Source organism: Budorcas taxicolor, chromosome 16, assembly GCF_023091745.1.
Source record: "Budorcas taxicolor isolate Tak-1 chromosome 16, Takin1.1, whole genome shotgun sequence".
Taxonomy (NCBI): domain Eukaryota; kingdom Metazoa; phylum Chordata; class Mammalia; order Artiodactyla; family Bovidae; genus Budorcas; species Budorcas taxicolor.
In genome coordinates, this window is record NC_068925.1 from 56,160,421 (window position 1) to 56,176,524 (window position 16,104).

Here is a 16,104-nt window from a genome sequence, read left to right on the forward strand (position 1 = left end):
TTCATTTCCCCTAAAAAGTAACTGGGCCTTTAACGACATATAAAACATTACAAGTGCTTTTCACAGACACAGTATATACATGAAACCTTTACTCAACTCTTTAAAATGAGCAAAAAGAAAGCAGAAAAGAGATGGTTAGATCTCCATCTATCACCATTTATATATAAGCAATAGCAACCGAGTACTCTTTATCTTTAGTGAAAAGAATCTTTTTCTCTGAATCTGAATATAATCTAACAGGTACTAACTACAGTTAATTATTTTTCACCAATCACATGTTCATGGATTCTTTTACTCAGTCCCAAGACTTGATCATACTGACAGTAGACTGTCCTATAGGCACAAGTAAAATAACAAAAATATAACAAGCTATCATAACAAGACAATCTCAGTACATGGGGGAGGACCTGCTTACACACAATACTATAAAAGATGACATTCATGGTTTTAGAAAAACTAATGGATTTTCATTACTTTTATATTTTATAAGGCCAGCTAACTTTAAAAGTTAACTTTAGATATATCTCCCTACACAGTATAATCAACTCACGAATACTAAGAGGTTTCACAATCAAAATGGCTACTATTTCCTCCCAAACCAAAACAGAGTAAAGCACAAGTCTTTGGCTCTCCTTTAAAGAAAACAGCAGGTTACCATTCCTAACCAGACCTTTGTTTGCCTACCAGTAGGGCAAATACCACATTTGTGCATCACTGAGTAATAACACCATTAGAAAAGGCAACTTCACAGAAGTTATTGGCTAAGCGAATTCATTTGAATGCTCTGTTTTGAGGCAGCAAACTGTTACTGTTGCAGATTGGGGAGGGCAGTGGGTAAATCAAGGGGAATTTGCAAGACAGAGAAGGGCCAGAGAAAAAAGAAAAAAGCAAACTTTAAGCTCCAACTTTGAAGACCTATGGAAAATCTGATGGAGTTACATATTCAAGATAGCAAATGAGAATCATACCAATTTTAGGTCTTTCAGACCGAAAAAAAAAAAGGGAAAGACTAGGAGAAGGAAAGGGAAATAAAATGGGAAAAGGAAATTAGCCATATTAATGCTGTATGAAATATATTTTTATACTTTCTGAGTAGTTAAGTATTTTGTAGCTGGTATTAAAAATAGTGTCTTACTATTTGAATATTACTAGAAACCTATAACTAATTTTGCTTTTGATTAGAAAAGTAACAAGGAATGGATCTTTGGTCATGTCAGCCTCTGTAAATTACCCAAGACATGGCAGCTACTGAACTTATGACAGTATCTGTAAGTAAGAAGAAAAAACTACATATAGGTCAGAAAATTGAGTCTAGATATCTTATTCTCAGTTCTTCTACCCTTTTCCTAAGACCCACTGAATAAAGAAAAGGTCAAAGTACTTTTATACTCTGGTTATAATAAAATTATGGTGTTATCCAAACAGAACTGAAAACAATGCTTATTACTCCTACCTTAACCCTTCAAAAGTGTTCACTTCCATCAGATGTCTGAGTATTGCCTTTTAATTCAGAAGAAATTAACATTTGAATAAGTAAAAAGCCTAAAGATGGAATTTCCTATCTGACTGGCTTCATCGTTTTAACTGTCTCTGGGAATAAATCTAAGAAGCCAGAAAAGTCAGTATCTTTCACAGATTTTAAGAAAAAAGCAGTTAAAAAGTCGAACGGTTTTGCCAAAACAGGCCATTTACCACTATAGGTTCATCATATGACAAAAAATATCACGGGGCAAAGGAAAACAAAGTAAGAGAAAAACAAAATTTTTGGAGGTTTTATTGAATTTCTAAAACTGCTTATGAGCACTGGAAAAGTTGTAAGAATTGCCATGAGGTAAGGCAAAATAACTAATCTTAAATAGGTGAGTTACAGGCACAGTGGGACAGTATACCTTCCTCTTGCTGTTTTACCCACCCAGATTTCCTCTCAAGGGTGGAGTATTAGAGAGGTATAGATAGAATTAAGGCTAATTTAAGAGATCCTCCATCCTCACTCCATGAAAATACCTTAAAAAGAGAGACTATTTTAAGTCAGTTTAAAACAGTGGCTTTCTGGTTTTATTCAGAACAGGAAAACATAAATTAATCTCTCTTTCTACCTAGCTTAGAAAATCAAAATGGTGAAAGAATGAGTGTATTTGAAGGAAATAAACAGGAACAACAGAACTGAAGTTATTAGGAATTTTACTTTTACTCCATATTTCAACAAAATCAACAACCATAAATTTCTTTTTAATACCAGAATCATTCTGAATTCCAAACTGAACCAACTGCTCCTAAAATTTAGGAATTATCTAACATGTCCAAAGGAGACATAAGATCTGCCCAAATCTGCCTAACAGAAGGTTAGAGGCCAAGAATGTTGCCTTTTATGGTTAGAGAGAGAAATTAAAGATCTCAGGACTCTGTCAGACATAAAATTTCTCTCCTTCTCCTCCCCAAAACAATAAGTACTTAAATAGTAAATGTAAGAGGGTTCTAAGCAAAATAAACGAAAAAAGGCAAAAAAGCAAATGTATTTTTAAAAAATAGGAAAATAGGGATATCAACTGATAAAATGCCTCATCTTCATTCAGTGCTTCTACCTCCCAATCAGTCATTTTATCGCAACAGCTGCGCTCATGCGAAAAAATCCATAAAACATACCCAATATATATACAGATATAGCTATGTATATATGTATATATATAATATATATATAAATTTTTATTTAAATAAAAAAGAAAGCTCGAATCCCAAGCCAATATGTGTATATCAAATCCTTGACCAGCCAGGTCTGTAGGGCATAATCAAATTCAATGTGAAATAGTATATAAACACGGTGCCTTGACTGGGCAAATTAAATAATTGCTACTCAAAAGAGTGTTCTGTTTGGACTCTCCTACTGGTAGGCAATGGCAGGACTGTATTACCCTCCCCCCTCCCTTACCCCCCAATTGTTTCATTTAATAGTATGATAGACACAGAGCTTAGACTGAGGTGGTTATGACCTCAGCAGGAGTTACGGGTTAAGAAAATAAGAAACAAGAAAAATACAAACTCTTGCTTTTACCCAACCAAAGCAATGCAGTAACTTATTACATAACCAGTGCTTTCTGTTTTAGCAGTATAATCCAGAAAAGGAAATTTCTAGAAAATCAGGCAAACATATACGGTGGGTGACTATGTCAAATAATCCCCACTAAACACATTTTATATGGTTTTAGTTCAGTATAGACATGTGGGATCAGAATATGTGCAGCAGAATTAAATGAGAAAAATTATTCCTTATTCTCTTCAACATTTTCATGAAGAGTCTTTTCAGTATAGTGAAGCCAAGTCTACAAAATTGACTTCTAGGTACTTACTACCTACCTACTAGTGCTAATGATTCCAAAAGGCAACTACTGATCAATTTGTAAACTATCCTTAAGATTTAGGCAGTTCTCATTTGCCAAATCTCCTTGAAAGCCAGGGGCTCCAGTATATAGGAATTTTGTACTTTTGGTTTTTGAGAGTAAAACAAAACATTCATTGAAATAATGTGGCTCTGCTCATTTTAAGTTCAATCAAGTGTTGAGCAGTTTTAAAATATTGTGGATTGTCGTGGTTTTTGAACATTCTATGATTTCAGAAATTGAACTTGGAAAAGCATTGCTCTGAATTTCCAGTCATTAGCTCAATATAGGTAATAAACTAAATATGTATTTTCAGTGCTAATAAAATTATAGTTCATCCTTAAAATAATTTCCATTTAAATCTAATCAAGCACTCGAAAATTGACTTGGATTTCTGATTACATTAAGAGAATGAAAGCGGTTCATGATATGAAAATGAGGTCTTCAAAAATTAATTGGTAATTATTTCTCAGAAAAGCTGAAATAAACACAAAAACAAGAAATAAAGTCCTCCTGAGCAACAACAGAAAGTTTTAATGCCATATGAAAAACCTCCCTACACATGAAGCTTGTGACCCAGAAAGCAAATTATGGCTTCCAAATAATGGCTCTTGGGAAAGTTGCTCTGCTGCGCATTTTCTAATAACTAGTCTATTACTATTTCTCAAGCACCACAGAATTCTCAGAATGGCCGGCTCTTTTAGTCTGTGGTAATTTATGGGATTGTGAGAGGACTGGGGGTACGGAATTATACACTGGGTATGTAATAATACCAAAATACAAGAAAAATCTACTTCATTAAGATCATACAATTAATCAAACAGAGTGTATATATAATATCTTCTTTTTTTTTTTAAAGCCCTGGATCCAAGGCGTCCAAAGTTATTAAAATAAAGTTCATTCACAGAACAAAAACAAATTTAATCTGAATTGCTTGCAGATACTGCTAATTTTCTTTTTCTTTAAATTAAAAAATGCATTAATGTGAACTATGTGCAGAGTTTGTTTTTAGTAGTGATGTTTGTGCACATTGCCTCCGGTGCTTTTCCTGGATTTCTCTGACCACTCTCAGAGAAAGTTTAAGAAGTTATCTGTTCTCCTACCCCTAATGCCCCACAGACTGGTTAGGAGCAGAAGATAAAGGTAGGACTCCTCATATTTTAGGGAGTAGAACTGGATGTAACTCCTGATCTCTGGGAGTCATTATTGTCCCCTCCTCCCTCAGGGTCCTCTGACAGGTTCAGAGAGCTGGTCTTGTTGGACAGGAGGCTGATATTCTCTTGTGTCAATGCTGATCCATTAGGCACGTCACTGTTAACATTTAAAAAAAAAAAGAAAAGAGTTGGAATTTTAAAAGAGGAGAGAAAACTGATTATTAGTAGAATAAAATCAACAGGGCCTTTCTATATAGCACTATGGAAAATACATGAATGGCTTTCAAACTTTAATTTACAGCTCTATATCCATGCTTTATTTTAGCATATAGGCTGGCAAACTAAGACAAGCTAGGTGACTGGTTTTTGTTTTGTTTAGCTGTTTCTGTAAAAAAGTTTTATTGGAATACAGCCTGCCCATCTGTTTACATATTGTCTATGACTGCTTTCACATTACAACAGCAGAACTGAGAGTTCTGACATGGATAGTAAGACTAATAATTTTAAATATTCACTATTTGGCCTTTAGGAAAAATGCTGACCCCTGCTTTAGCAGGTTTACTAGGACAAGATAACACATGGATTTAAACAGACAAAAACTTAAGCCTGGAAGCAACAGAGCATTAGAGATTGTTGTATATCATCAGGAAGGCAACTCAGGACTATGCATTAAAAGCCTCAAAGTGCCCTAGCTGCAAAATATCCTAAGGTGCAAGATGTACAAAGAATTAACTACAATATATTTTTTGCAGGGTTGTTCGTAATAGCTGATATGTATTCTTCTGTACCTGTAGAAGACTAATGGGTGATATGGATAGACCAAATTAAAAACCAGGAGGGATAGAACAGGGGATATGTGGGTGAAAGAGGCTAAATGCCTGCACACTTAAGGGTATATAGACATCAAAATGTTAACAATGGTTTTAAGGGGAAGAAGGAGATCGAAGCAGAAATTTTCATTTCCTGGATAGATAATTCAAGATATATCTATACAGGATATAACAGATAATTCAACCTTGACTCTATTCTAAAATAAGTTTTATTAACTCCTTTTTGTTGTTTAGTTGTTAGGTTGTGTCCAACTCTTTGTGACCACATGGATTGTAGCGCTCCAGGTTCCTTCTATCCATAGAATTTTCCAGGCAAGAATACTGGAGTGGTGTGTCATTTCCTTCTCCAGGGGATCTTCCAACCCAGGGATTGAACCCAGTGTTTCTGCTGCACTGACAGGGAGGTTCTTTACCACTGAGCCACTAAGGAAGCCCCTTTATTAACTCTCAAATTTAAAAATATTCTTTTCTCAAGGTATACAAAGTAATGATATTGTAAAAATCAAATTATATTTATGAGAGTGCTTCTATCATGACTGTATGAGACTATATGGAAGTGTCCCTTTCCTTACCTGAATGTCAACGTAAGGTCCTCAGCTGGAACCTTATTTTGTGGTTCTGGTTGTCCATTTTCTGCTTGCTTACTTGTATTCAATTTGCTTTTCATGTCCAGAGAACACTGGTTCTCCTTTGAAAGAAAAGGAAATAAATTTGATTATCTTCTATTTAATAGTGCTGATGGAGGAGAAACCAGCTATAAGTAATACAAAGTGATGAACAGAAATCACATGTAGTTCTGTAAAATGACCAAAGAAACAGGCAGATTAAAAGAACAGCAACACAAAAATATAGTGGAGTATGGTCCACTTGCTCATCATCCAAGATGGGCAATAAGGGGGCAATGTCTCATGTTAACACTGGAAAATCTCACAGGAAAACTGATGATTCAGAAAAATCAAGTCAAAGTAAAATCAAGTCAAATGTATCTATAATACATTTATTGAAAACAGAAAAACAAGCAAGCCCCATGTATTTCCTTTAAAAGAATGTGAAAACTATGCAACAACAACAAAAAGAAATATCAATTACCATGCAATCTGAAGGAATGTTTCAATCACCTAAGATTCAAAATTTACTGAAATAAGTGTTCGTGTACCATAACATAAATCCTAAGCATATCTGTGGACTCAATTCCACAGGAGAGAATATGCTGACATCATTTCATTCATGACAAAAAAACACGTCATCAATAACTTAAGGGCTGTGAAACCTAGAAATGTTACTTGGTAATATATACCTTTGTATAACATGTGATGTGAAAGTCACTCAGTCGTGTCTGAATCTTTGCGATCCCATAGGCTACACAGGCCATGGAATTCTCCAAGCCAGAATACTGGAGTGGGTAGCCTTTCCCTTCTCCAGGGGATCTTCCCAACCCAGGGATCGAACCCAGGTCTCCCACATTGCAGGTAGATTCTTTACCAGCTGAGCCACAAGGGAAGCCCAAGAATACTGGATGGTAGCCTATTCCTTCTCGAGCAGATCTTCCTGACTCAGGAATCTAACCGGAGTCTCCTGACATTGCAGGCAGATTCTTTACCAAATGAGCTTCAAGGAAGCCCTTGGATAACATAGCACTGCAAAAAATGCCATCCCCTCTGCTTCCTTAACCAACATGTTTAACAGAAATTTAGTAACTTTCAGATAAGCACCCTGTTTTCCTCGAAACTTTATTATAAATACAGAAAAGTAAGACAAAAAAAACACACTCAAACCAATAGATACATGAGGAGAAAAGTGATAAAATAAGAAGGCAGTCAATTTTCATGACACTCTTTCTAAGTACTAATCACTCATTTCAGCCTTGGGGTGATGATTCTATAGCTCTAGATGATTCTAGAACTCTAGAGCCACAAGTTCAGTGACACAACTACACACAGGTTTCCTTTCACCTTCCCTCTCTCTTTCCACAGTAACACTTACCATACTCAGTTCCCGGGTTCTCTTCCCAATTTCCCTTTCCACCTGGTGCAGTTCCAAGCTCAACTGCTCACTTGAGATCATTCCAGGCCATTTTGGAGGTGGTGGTGGTGGGGGCTGTGACTGGCCTGCCAAGGTGTTCGCCTCCCTCTGCAACACCAGTCTGTTACTAACAGCCTAGTGCATAAAGCCAAGCACATACACAGCTCAACACATTTCACACCAAGCAGAGAGTGACTAGGCCCGATTCCAGACCACAGCCTTAAGTAGCTTATTACTCACATATATTTGCAATAAAAATGATCCAACTATAAGGCACTGTTTCTTTGAATACCATTTGAATAAAAAGGAAAAAGATGGGGGATTTAAACTTGGTGAACAGTAATTTAATCTTTGGTTTAAGTCACTCTTCTTATTTAAGAGAGAAGTCAACTATAAATGTGGGGGGGGGAATTATAAATGTGTTTTTTTTTCTTTTTAACTGAATTTCTCTGAAATAAATTCTATAATTTCTTTCAATGAAACTTCAATAATGACAAGGACTTTTAACCACAGTGAGTTAAACAATGATGAAAGTTTTTGGAACAGAAAATCAGTCTAGGAAATTTCAACTAAGATAAAAAGCCATGAAAGAGCAAGGTAAAGAATTATATTTTATGAAGTTAAAGGTCTAAATCTTTAATAACTAGTTACCTGAAGATAACATAATAAACATAGCATTCTTTTTTCTTACAATAGGAATTAGCAAGCAGTTTTGGACCAATGTAAATAAAGCAATGGAAAAAGGAGACAAACATGAATACTATACAGGTTTATATATCTAAACTTTATCACTTACATAAGAGTATAAGCCAGAAACATGCTCAAAAACAAGCAAGCAAACACACAAAACATCCTACCTACTGGTCTTGCTAGTAAGAAAGTCTAAGACAGAATCAGTTAGAAATTTATTTCCAAAGCAATGCCTTACATATTTTAAAGATCTTGGTAGAAAGATAAAGACTAACATTCTAAGAGTATCTTTTTCTTCAGGAGAAAGCAATGCATTTATCACTAGAATGTCTTTAGCTTTTCATATTCAAAGTCTATGTTCCAATCCAAAGGATAATATAAACAAAACCTAGTCTTCTGATGTGGCACTTAAAGAATTTCAGGAATTTTTTGTCTTCTGACATTCTGTTTCTCTTAAGTACTAGACAGCATGGTGGAAAGAACACTGAACTTGGAGTATGAAGACTTGGGTTCATGTTCAATCTCTGTGAAATTCATATCCTTCAACCAAAAAGGAAGGAAAATACCACTCGCCCAATCTACGTGTCAGGAACCCGTATGGGTCAAATAAGATATGTAATAATAACTTATGAAGTGAAAAAACTATATTAATGAAAGGTATTGTTATTATGTAGAGGATTTTTTTTTTTAGGTCAAAGTTGTGAGCTTTTACTAAAGATATTGAGGAATAAAAGAAGTAAGAGAAATTTTTACAATTAAAGAAAATGTGAGAAATTAAAAACAAAATTAAGTTAAAACCATCTATTGATTAAAAAACTATATCGTATACCCTCAACTTAAATGTGTTATCAGGGAATATAAGCTCCTTTTATATATTTTATTTTATATTTTAGATAATCTAGGAAATTTAGATTATCTAAAATATTATATAGTATAAAAATATAAAAGGAGTTTATATATAATATATAATAACATATAAAACATATAAAATAGGTTTTCTATTCTCAGATAATAGAAATTCTAAATTTCCAGAAGTCTGAAAACTTCAAAGTATTAAAATTCTTTGAAAAATGGACACCTATACTAACTCTTAAGAAAAAGACTTTAAAGTTTGAGGTTCATTGAACCTCAAAAGTTCCTCCTTTTAAAATGTCTTTGAGAACGCTTTAAAAACTGGAATATCTCTAAGCTTGTACCTCTAGTCCACGTAGCTGGGTCTGTTGGCTAATTTGATGGTTTAGTTGCTGTAATTCTAGTCGTAGCTGTTCCCTCTCAGCAGACGGAAGGGGTTTTCCATGACTAGCCACTTCTGATATAGATATTCTCTCCCTTTGGTGGGAAGGAAAATGTGGAATAAATTTTAAATTTTATTAAAAAAAAAAAAAAACACTATTGATCAGAAAAACAAAGCAAGATGAGTTATTTTAAAGGTTTGTAAAAGTTACAAGAATGACGTAATACCTCTCACTGAAGTGTCCCTGAGAAGGTATGTTTTGATGAGGAGAATATGGAGAACCTCCCCAGCCACCATGGGTTCCATATGGACCATAATCTGTAAGAGAGTAATTTACAGTGACATGCAATTCACGGATTTGATTCTTCTTTTCAGGTAGTCACAGTCTAAAAGTCAAAGCTATATTCTGTATAGTTATCTTCAAAGATGGCTACCAAAATGGTAATAGCATATTGATGTTTGTTTTTTCCCCACTAAAATATCAGTCTTTGTAATTTTTCCTCTGGTATGAATTTTAAAAAAGTAAGATGTGTTATTTTAACAAAAACAATGAAACTATTAAAAAACACATAGGTTATCCTCATATACAGACATTTTAGTTTGTACCCCTATAATTCCCCAGGTTATAATTACTTTTCTGCAGGGCTAATTCCACAGAAAACTTTGAAGACTACTGCCCTGAAGATTATGAAGAGCACTGATGGTAAATAGGGAGAAGGTAGTGTTGGCAGTTGTGAATATGAACCCTCTAAAATCTGGTTACCTCTGATTACCTGAAATGTTAATAGATTTTGTCGGAGCTCCCTGAGGTGCCATGGCCTGCATTGGGCCAGCACCCTGATATATCGTTTTGGAAGTTCGAGAAATGGCACCAAACCGAGATACTGTTGGTCGGTCTCCAAATGGGATGAGATCATCATCACTGGTTTCTGCTGCTCTTCTCTGAAGGTCCAATCGCTGGTCTCTCATTCCTTTACTCTCCACATTCTGAGAAAAAATGAAATGAGAAATCCACCCCTCACTTTGATCTCTAACATAATTTCCTTTAGCTCTGTAATAAGGTTAAAATACAGCATAATGTTTTTACTGGTAAAAACTAAAATCATTGGTTGCTTTTACTTGTCATATAAAACACTACCTTTTGAATCTCTGATTACTCCTTATAATGGTATTTTTTTCTACATCATCAGAAATATTTTTTACATCATTATCCAGTATACATATATATATATATATACAAACACACACATATATATACACAAATACAAATATATATATGTACACATTCAAATAGATATATATAAACATTCTTGAAAAATATGTGCCAACATAGGCTTTTAAAAGGGATTTCAGTCAGAAAGATAAATGGAAACTGAATTGTCCGATCCTTGCTACTTAAAGCGAAGTGAAAGTCACTTAGTCCTGTCTGACTCTTTGTGCCCCAAGGACTTCATAGTCCACGGAATTCTCCAGGCCAGAATACTGGAGTAGGTAGCCATTCCCTTCTCCAGGGGATCTTCCAAACCCAGGTATCGAACCCAGGTCTCCCACATTGCAGGCGGATTCTTTACCAGCTGAGCCACCAGGGAAGCCCAAAGTAAAGCCCAAAGTCCAGAAGCAACAGCATCACTGTAGAACTCATTAAAAATGCAGAATTTCAGGTCTCATCCCAGTCTTACTGAATTAGAACTTGAACTTTAACAGATCCTTAGGTTAAATTCTAAGGATCAGAATTCACATCGAGATTCATGTTTGAGAAACAATGGGGGAGATTTTTATCCATTTGGGAAATGTTCAACAACATGTAGGTTAAGTTGGACATTTTTATTCTTCAGTAATTTATAAAACTCATTTTAATTACTCTCTCTGAAACAAAGGTTTCTATCTACTCTGCCTCCTTACCTTATCTCATTCCTGTTCTGAGAGAGGCTGTTTTTTATGGCCTAAAAACAATGTTGCCCTAAATCCACTACAGAAAAGCAAAAGGTTCCTTTCTGCTTTTTTCTCCTCTATATTCCTTTCTTTCTCTTTCTTCTTTTTTTATTGCCTGGCATCTAATCATATTCATGCTATAGATGCTATTTCACTCATTTACAGTTATACTGGCATCTAAGTCTTGCTTTTCTATTACCAAGAACTGGTCTTCTCTCAACCTGCTGGACAAGTCTTTCTCTTTGAAAATCTACATCTAACAACCCAGGGAATCTTTCTTAGAATTAATAAGGTAAATGGCTTAAGAATAATAGTAAAAAAAAAAGTCAAGGCATACTTTTAACTCAACACTACTCCTAAACATAAATTTCATGCATGTAAACAAGGAAACATAGGCAAGAATGTTTACTGTAGCACTGTAGATAATAATAAAAGATCAAAAACAGCCTAAAAATATCAACACAAAAATGAATAAACAATTATATTTATTTATTGTATATCAGTTATCAGAAATGGTATCTGATAAAAGAAGTGAAAATGAATGAATTTGGACTGGATATAAATTTGGATACATCTCAAAAACAATGCTGAAAGAAAACATAAGCTGAAATTTATAATATGTATAAGGTCTATAAATATTCAAAACAAAATTGTTTATAAGTCGAATAAAAGTATCCATGAAATAAACTCTCAATTCAGGATAGGATTTACCTTAACTCCAGGGAAGGAGAGAAGCAGAAAATGAGGTTAGGGACGTATAGAAAGTTGGATTTAATTACTTAGGTAAAGTTTTATTTCTTTAAAGGATAAAGAAGCAATTAAGATAAAATAGTCATATATTTTAAGCTTGAGTATGAGATCCACTGGTGTTACACTAGTTTTTGTTAAAAAATAAAATGATTTTAGTGTAATACATTTCAGTATACCACAGCTTATTTGAAGCTAAGTAACTATAATTGTGACACAAAAACTAGTGTTGTTCACTAATTCAACTTTATTGTTTAAACTTAAGAGTTAAGAATTATAAAAGAAATTTTAAAAAGTTTTAAATATAATTCAATCACACAGTATAGAATTATGGCTTAGCTGTTACACATACCATCATTTCCACACTCCCTGCTGCCACAACATCTTTAGGTTTTGCATCTTTGGTTCCAATGTAGGAGCCAATAGTGTCACATGACCAGGGTGAATACTGGCTATAATCATTTCCTTTGTATTTCCCAGCTACCTTCAAGTCTTCATCCAAAAACTAGGGATAGAAAAAAGAAAAAGGAAACAAAATAGGAAACAGGTCTATGAGTAACAACACAGAGAAAGCAGGAATTTCTCTAGAACATCATGCTAAAGCAACAAAATAATGGTTATTTGATTTGTGTCACAATAGAAGAGTTTTGTTGACTATGAAAAATATAAAACAAACAAAAACTGATGTAGAGCCATTACACTTTGTTAACACAAGGTCAAAAAGAAGTATCTCAAAATCTTTCAAAGAATCAAATTAGGATTTTTGAAGCAATTTGCTCATCCTCTTTCTCAACAGATTAAGTTAACATTTAAGCAAATAAGTACTAGGCCCTGGTTTTGCTAGACTCTTTTTAATGTTTCTTTCAATAATATTTCAGGTAAGCAAGAGCACTAAACACTCTTTAAAATGTAATCTTAAATGTTCTATGTAAGTACATGATGACATAATGACTTTTTCCCTGAAATCTCTTCAATAGCAACAACTGTATCTTGAATAAAATCTGGTCCTTATGTTGATTCAATGAAGTGAAGATTCCAAATTTTCTTTTCTTAAGATGAGCTCTGAAGTTATATAATAACCAAATAGGTATTCTAAGTCTGATGTATTTTTACTTACATTCACATTTGTGTAACCTTTTACAGCCTTCTAAGTGCTTACACTATCTCACATGTTCTTCAAGTCCAGGTGAGACAACATGGGTGATCTGAACAAGGTTATACCAGTATAAGGAGTGCTAGGACACTATTAAATTGCCTTCACTTTATCACAGATGTACATATTGGCATACTAACACTCCAGGGGGATACTGGTACATTTAAATGACTCTATGCTTCCCCTATACTGAAAAAAAATAAAATAAAAAATTCTATTTTCTGAGTCATCATTCTGGTCTTCTGCAATGGCAGAAGGATCTGCTGTTGATAAATACCACACCTTTTCAAGCACAACTCCTGTTTCCATTGTGTATAATCTCTTTCCATTTTTTTTTGTCCTACTTCTATTTTAAAAATTCCATCTCTTTTTTACATGTCTCCTCCACATACAAATTTTGTATAAAACAGCTAGTTTTTTAAAAGACATGACCTACTAACAAGACCATTTTCTGCCTCCAACAGCAAGACATGCAGGATAATTGGTCAAGTAAAAACAAAAACCAAAAATATGCAAAACACAAAACCTGAAGATGTAATTACTAAATAATCCTATTAAAAATTATAATGATACATTAGTTCATGTATAGAAAAGTTGAAATACATATTAACAAGTTGAAATATATAATAAATGACAATGATACAGAAAATGAGATTTTGGAGAAATTTCTATGTTACATTATTTTCATAATATATCAGTTTAGTATAACTATATGCTGGGTTGTAATAATGAGAACTAAAGTTTAATTATATAGCTTTGTTATGTTAGTAATGAGACAAATTCTAAAGTTCCTTAACAGTCACACATTATTATTTTTTAGAAATAAAAAAAAATACAAATAGTTATAATTTACTGAATGCCCACTATGTGCCAGATGCCTTATGTCACATTTAATTTTCACCACAGCACTATGAGGTAGGTTTTGTTTTGCTTGATTTACAAATAGAGAAACCTGAGCCTCAAGGTTAAGGAAAGCTAAGTAACTTACAAAAGATCTGAGCCACAAAACTGAGCCTGACAGATAAGTGTATTTCATTCTAAAACTGGCTCACTTTCCATGGTGTCATATTGCTTTCCATATTTTTCAAAAAATGGTATGGCATAACAAAGCTCAGGGATGTCTCTAATAGTTTTTGAAAAAATATCATGTCATGTTTAATCTTTACAAGTAAAATTATATTAAGAGAAGATGTTACAGTTTTACTAATTAACCTAACCTACATTACTGTGGAAAATTCATCCAGTGTTTAGATAGGAAAGCTAGATACTGTGAACTATCTTTAGTAATTTTACTTTCATACATCCCAAAGTTTACTGTTTATTATATGCAATATGGTATACTTTACTTTTCAACTTTCATTGCTTAGAAATACTGTTTAGAATTATAATTCTACACATAAAACATGTAAGACATTTTCCTTACATAATATAAACTGTATCCATATGAAAAAAACCTATTTGACTTAAAATGGCTATACACACTGAGCTGAGGCAGTATGTGTAACAACAAGCCAAAATAAATACATAAGATCAACAAAGCAAAAAGATAGCTTTCTGAAAAGATGATAAATCCCTAGTAAGACTAACCAAGGAAAAAAATTATTACTAACATGCTACTGCTGCTGCTGCTAAGTCGTTTCAGTCGTGTCCGACTGTGTGACCCCATAGATGGCAGCCCACCGGGCTCCCCCGTCCCTGGGATTCTTTAGGCAAGAACACTGGAGTGGGTTGCCATTTCCTTCTCCAATGCATGAAAGTGAAAAGTCAAAGTGAAGTCGCTCAGTTGTGTCCGACTCTTAGCGACCCCATGGAGTGCAGCCTACTAGGCTCCTCCATGCATGGGATTTTCCAGGCAAGAGTAATGGAGTGGGGTGCCACTGACATTAAAAAGATAGTAAGATAATACTCATAATAACTTTTAGCAGTCTTGAAATTATTGTTTATTACTCTCTAATTTATTCAATAGTTTATTCTAGCAACTCTATTTCAGCGTTTTTCTGCCTTTCACTACTTATATTAGCTGTCTCTTGTACTTGAATCAATCTTATCATCCTACTGTTTTCCTCGCTATTGAGTTTAACAAAACTTTGACATGTCTCAGTTACAAAAATAGTCTAAAACTAAGATACAGGGAAACTTTATTAACCTGATAAAGATGATCTAGAAAAAGCTGACAGCAAATATAATGGTAAACTGTTAGAAGTTTCATTTGCTCAAAGACCAGAAATAAGAAAACCTATCATCATTTCTCTTTCTAATATTACACTGGAGGATCTAGCGTACATAACTAATAAGAAAAAGAAAATACTTAAGAATAGAAAAGGAGAAAGCAAAATGGTCACCATTCATAGAGAACACAATAATCCAAAAGAATCCACTAACAAATACTAGAATTAATAGGGAAATCTACCAAAGCTGCTGAACACAAGGATCAAAATTCATAAAAATCTACTTAATTTCTCTGTAATAAGAACAAAGAGAACATGAAACTTCAAAAAGGATTCCATTTAAAACATCTTCAAAAACATTAGTTTTCTAGGAATAAGTTTAATGAAAGATGTGAAAGACACTGAAAACCATACAAGGTAGGACATTATTGAGAGAAATTAAAGAATATTCAAGAAAATGGAGAGTATACCATGTTCTTGGAGACTCACTACTGGAAAGATGTTACTTCTCTCCAAATGGATCTAAAGCAACACTGTCCAGTGAAAAATATAACTGACCCATATATGTAACCTAAAATTTTTTAATAGGCACATTAAAAAATAAAAACATAAAATTAATTTTAACAATACATTTAATAATCCAAAATGAAAAGGGAGCTTTTCTGGTAGCTCAGACAGTAAAGAATTTGCCTGTAACACAGGAGACCCAGGTTCAATCGCTGGGAGGGGAAGATTCCCTGGAGAAGAGGTTAAATTGTTAAATAATTTTAACAATACATTTTGTTTAACTTAATAATCCA

General features: G+C 33.9%; 1 protein-coding gene across 1 annotated transcript in view; it reads right to left on the reverse strand.

Moving 5' to 3' along the window:
- Positions 1 to 4,394: 4,394 nt before the first annotated feature.
- The window catches only part of RC3H1 (ring finger and CCCH-type domains 1), a 67,041-nt gene continuing 55,331 nt past the window's right edge, over positions 4,395 to 16,104 (reverse strand). Inside the window, exons 14-20 of the mRNA XM_052653705.1 lie at positions 12,336 to 12,488; positions 10,078 to 10,291; positions 9,532 to 9,622; positions 9,267 to 9,399; positions 7,342 to 7,515; positions 5,931 to 6,046; positions 4,395 to 4,685 (exon numbers count right to left, since the gene is read on the reverse strand). Coding sequence (XP_052509665.1) covers positions 4,535 to 4,685; positions 5,931 to 6,046; positions 7,342 to 7,515; positions 9,267 to 9,399; positions 9,532 to 9,622; positions 10,078 to 10,291; positions 12,336 to 12,488 — 1,032 coding nt within the window. The 3' untranslated portion in view covers positions 4,395 to 4,534. The remainder of the gene's footprint in view (positions 4,686 to 5,930; positions 6,047 to 7,341; positions 7,516 to 9,266; positions 9,400 to 9,531; positions 9,623 to 10,077; positions 10,292 to 12,335; positions 12,489 to 16,104) is intronic.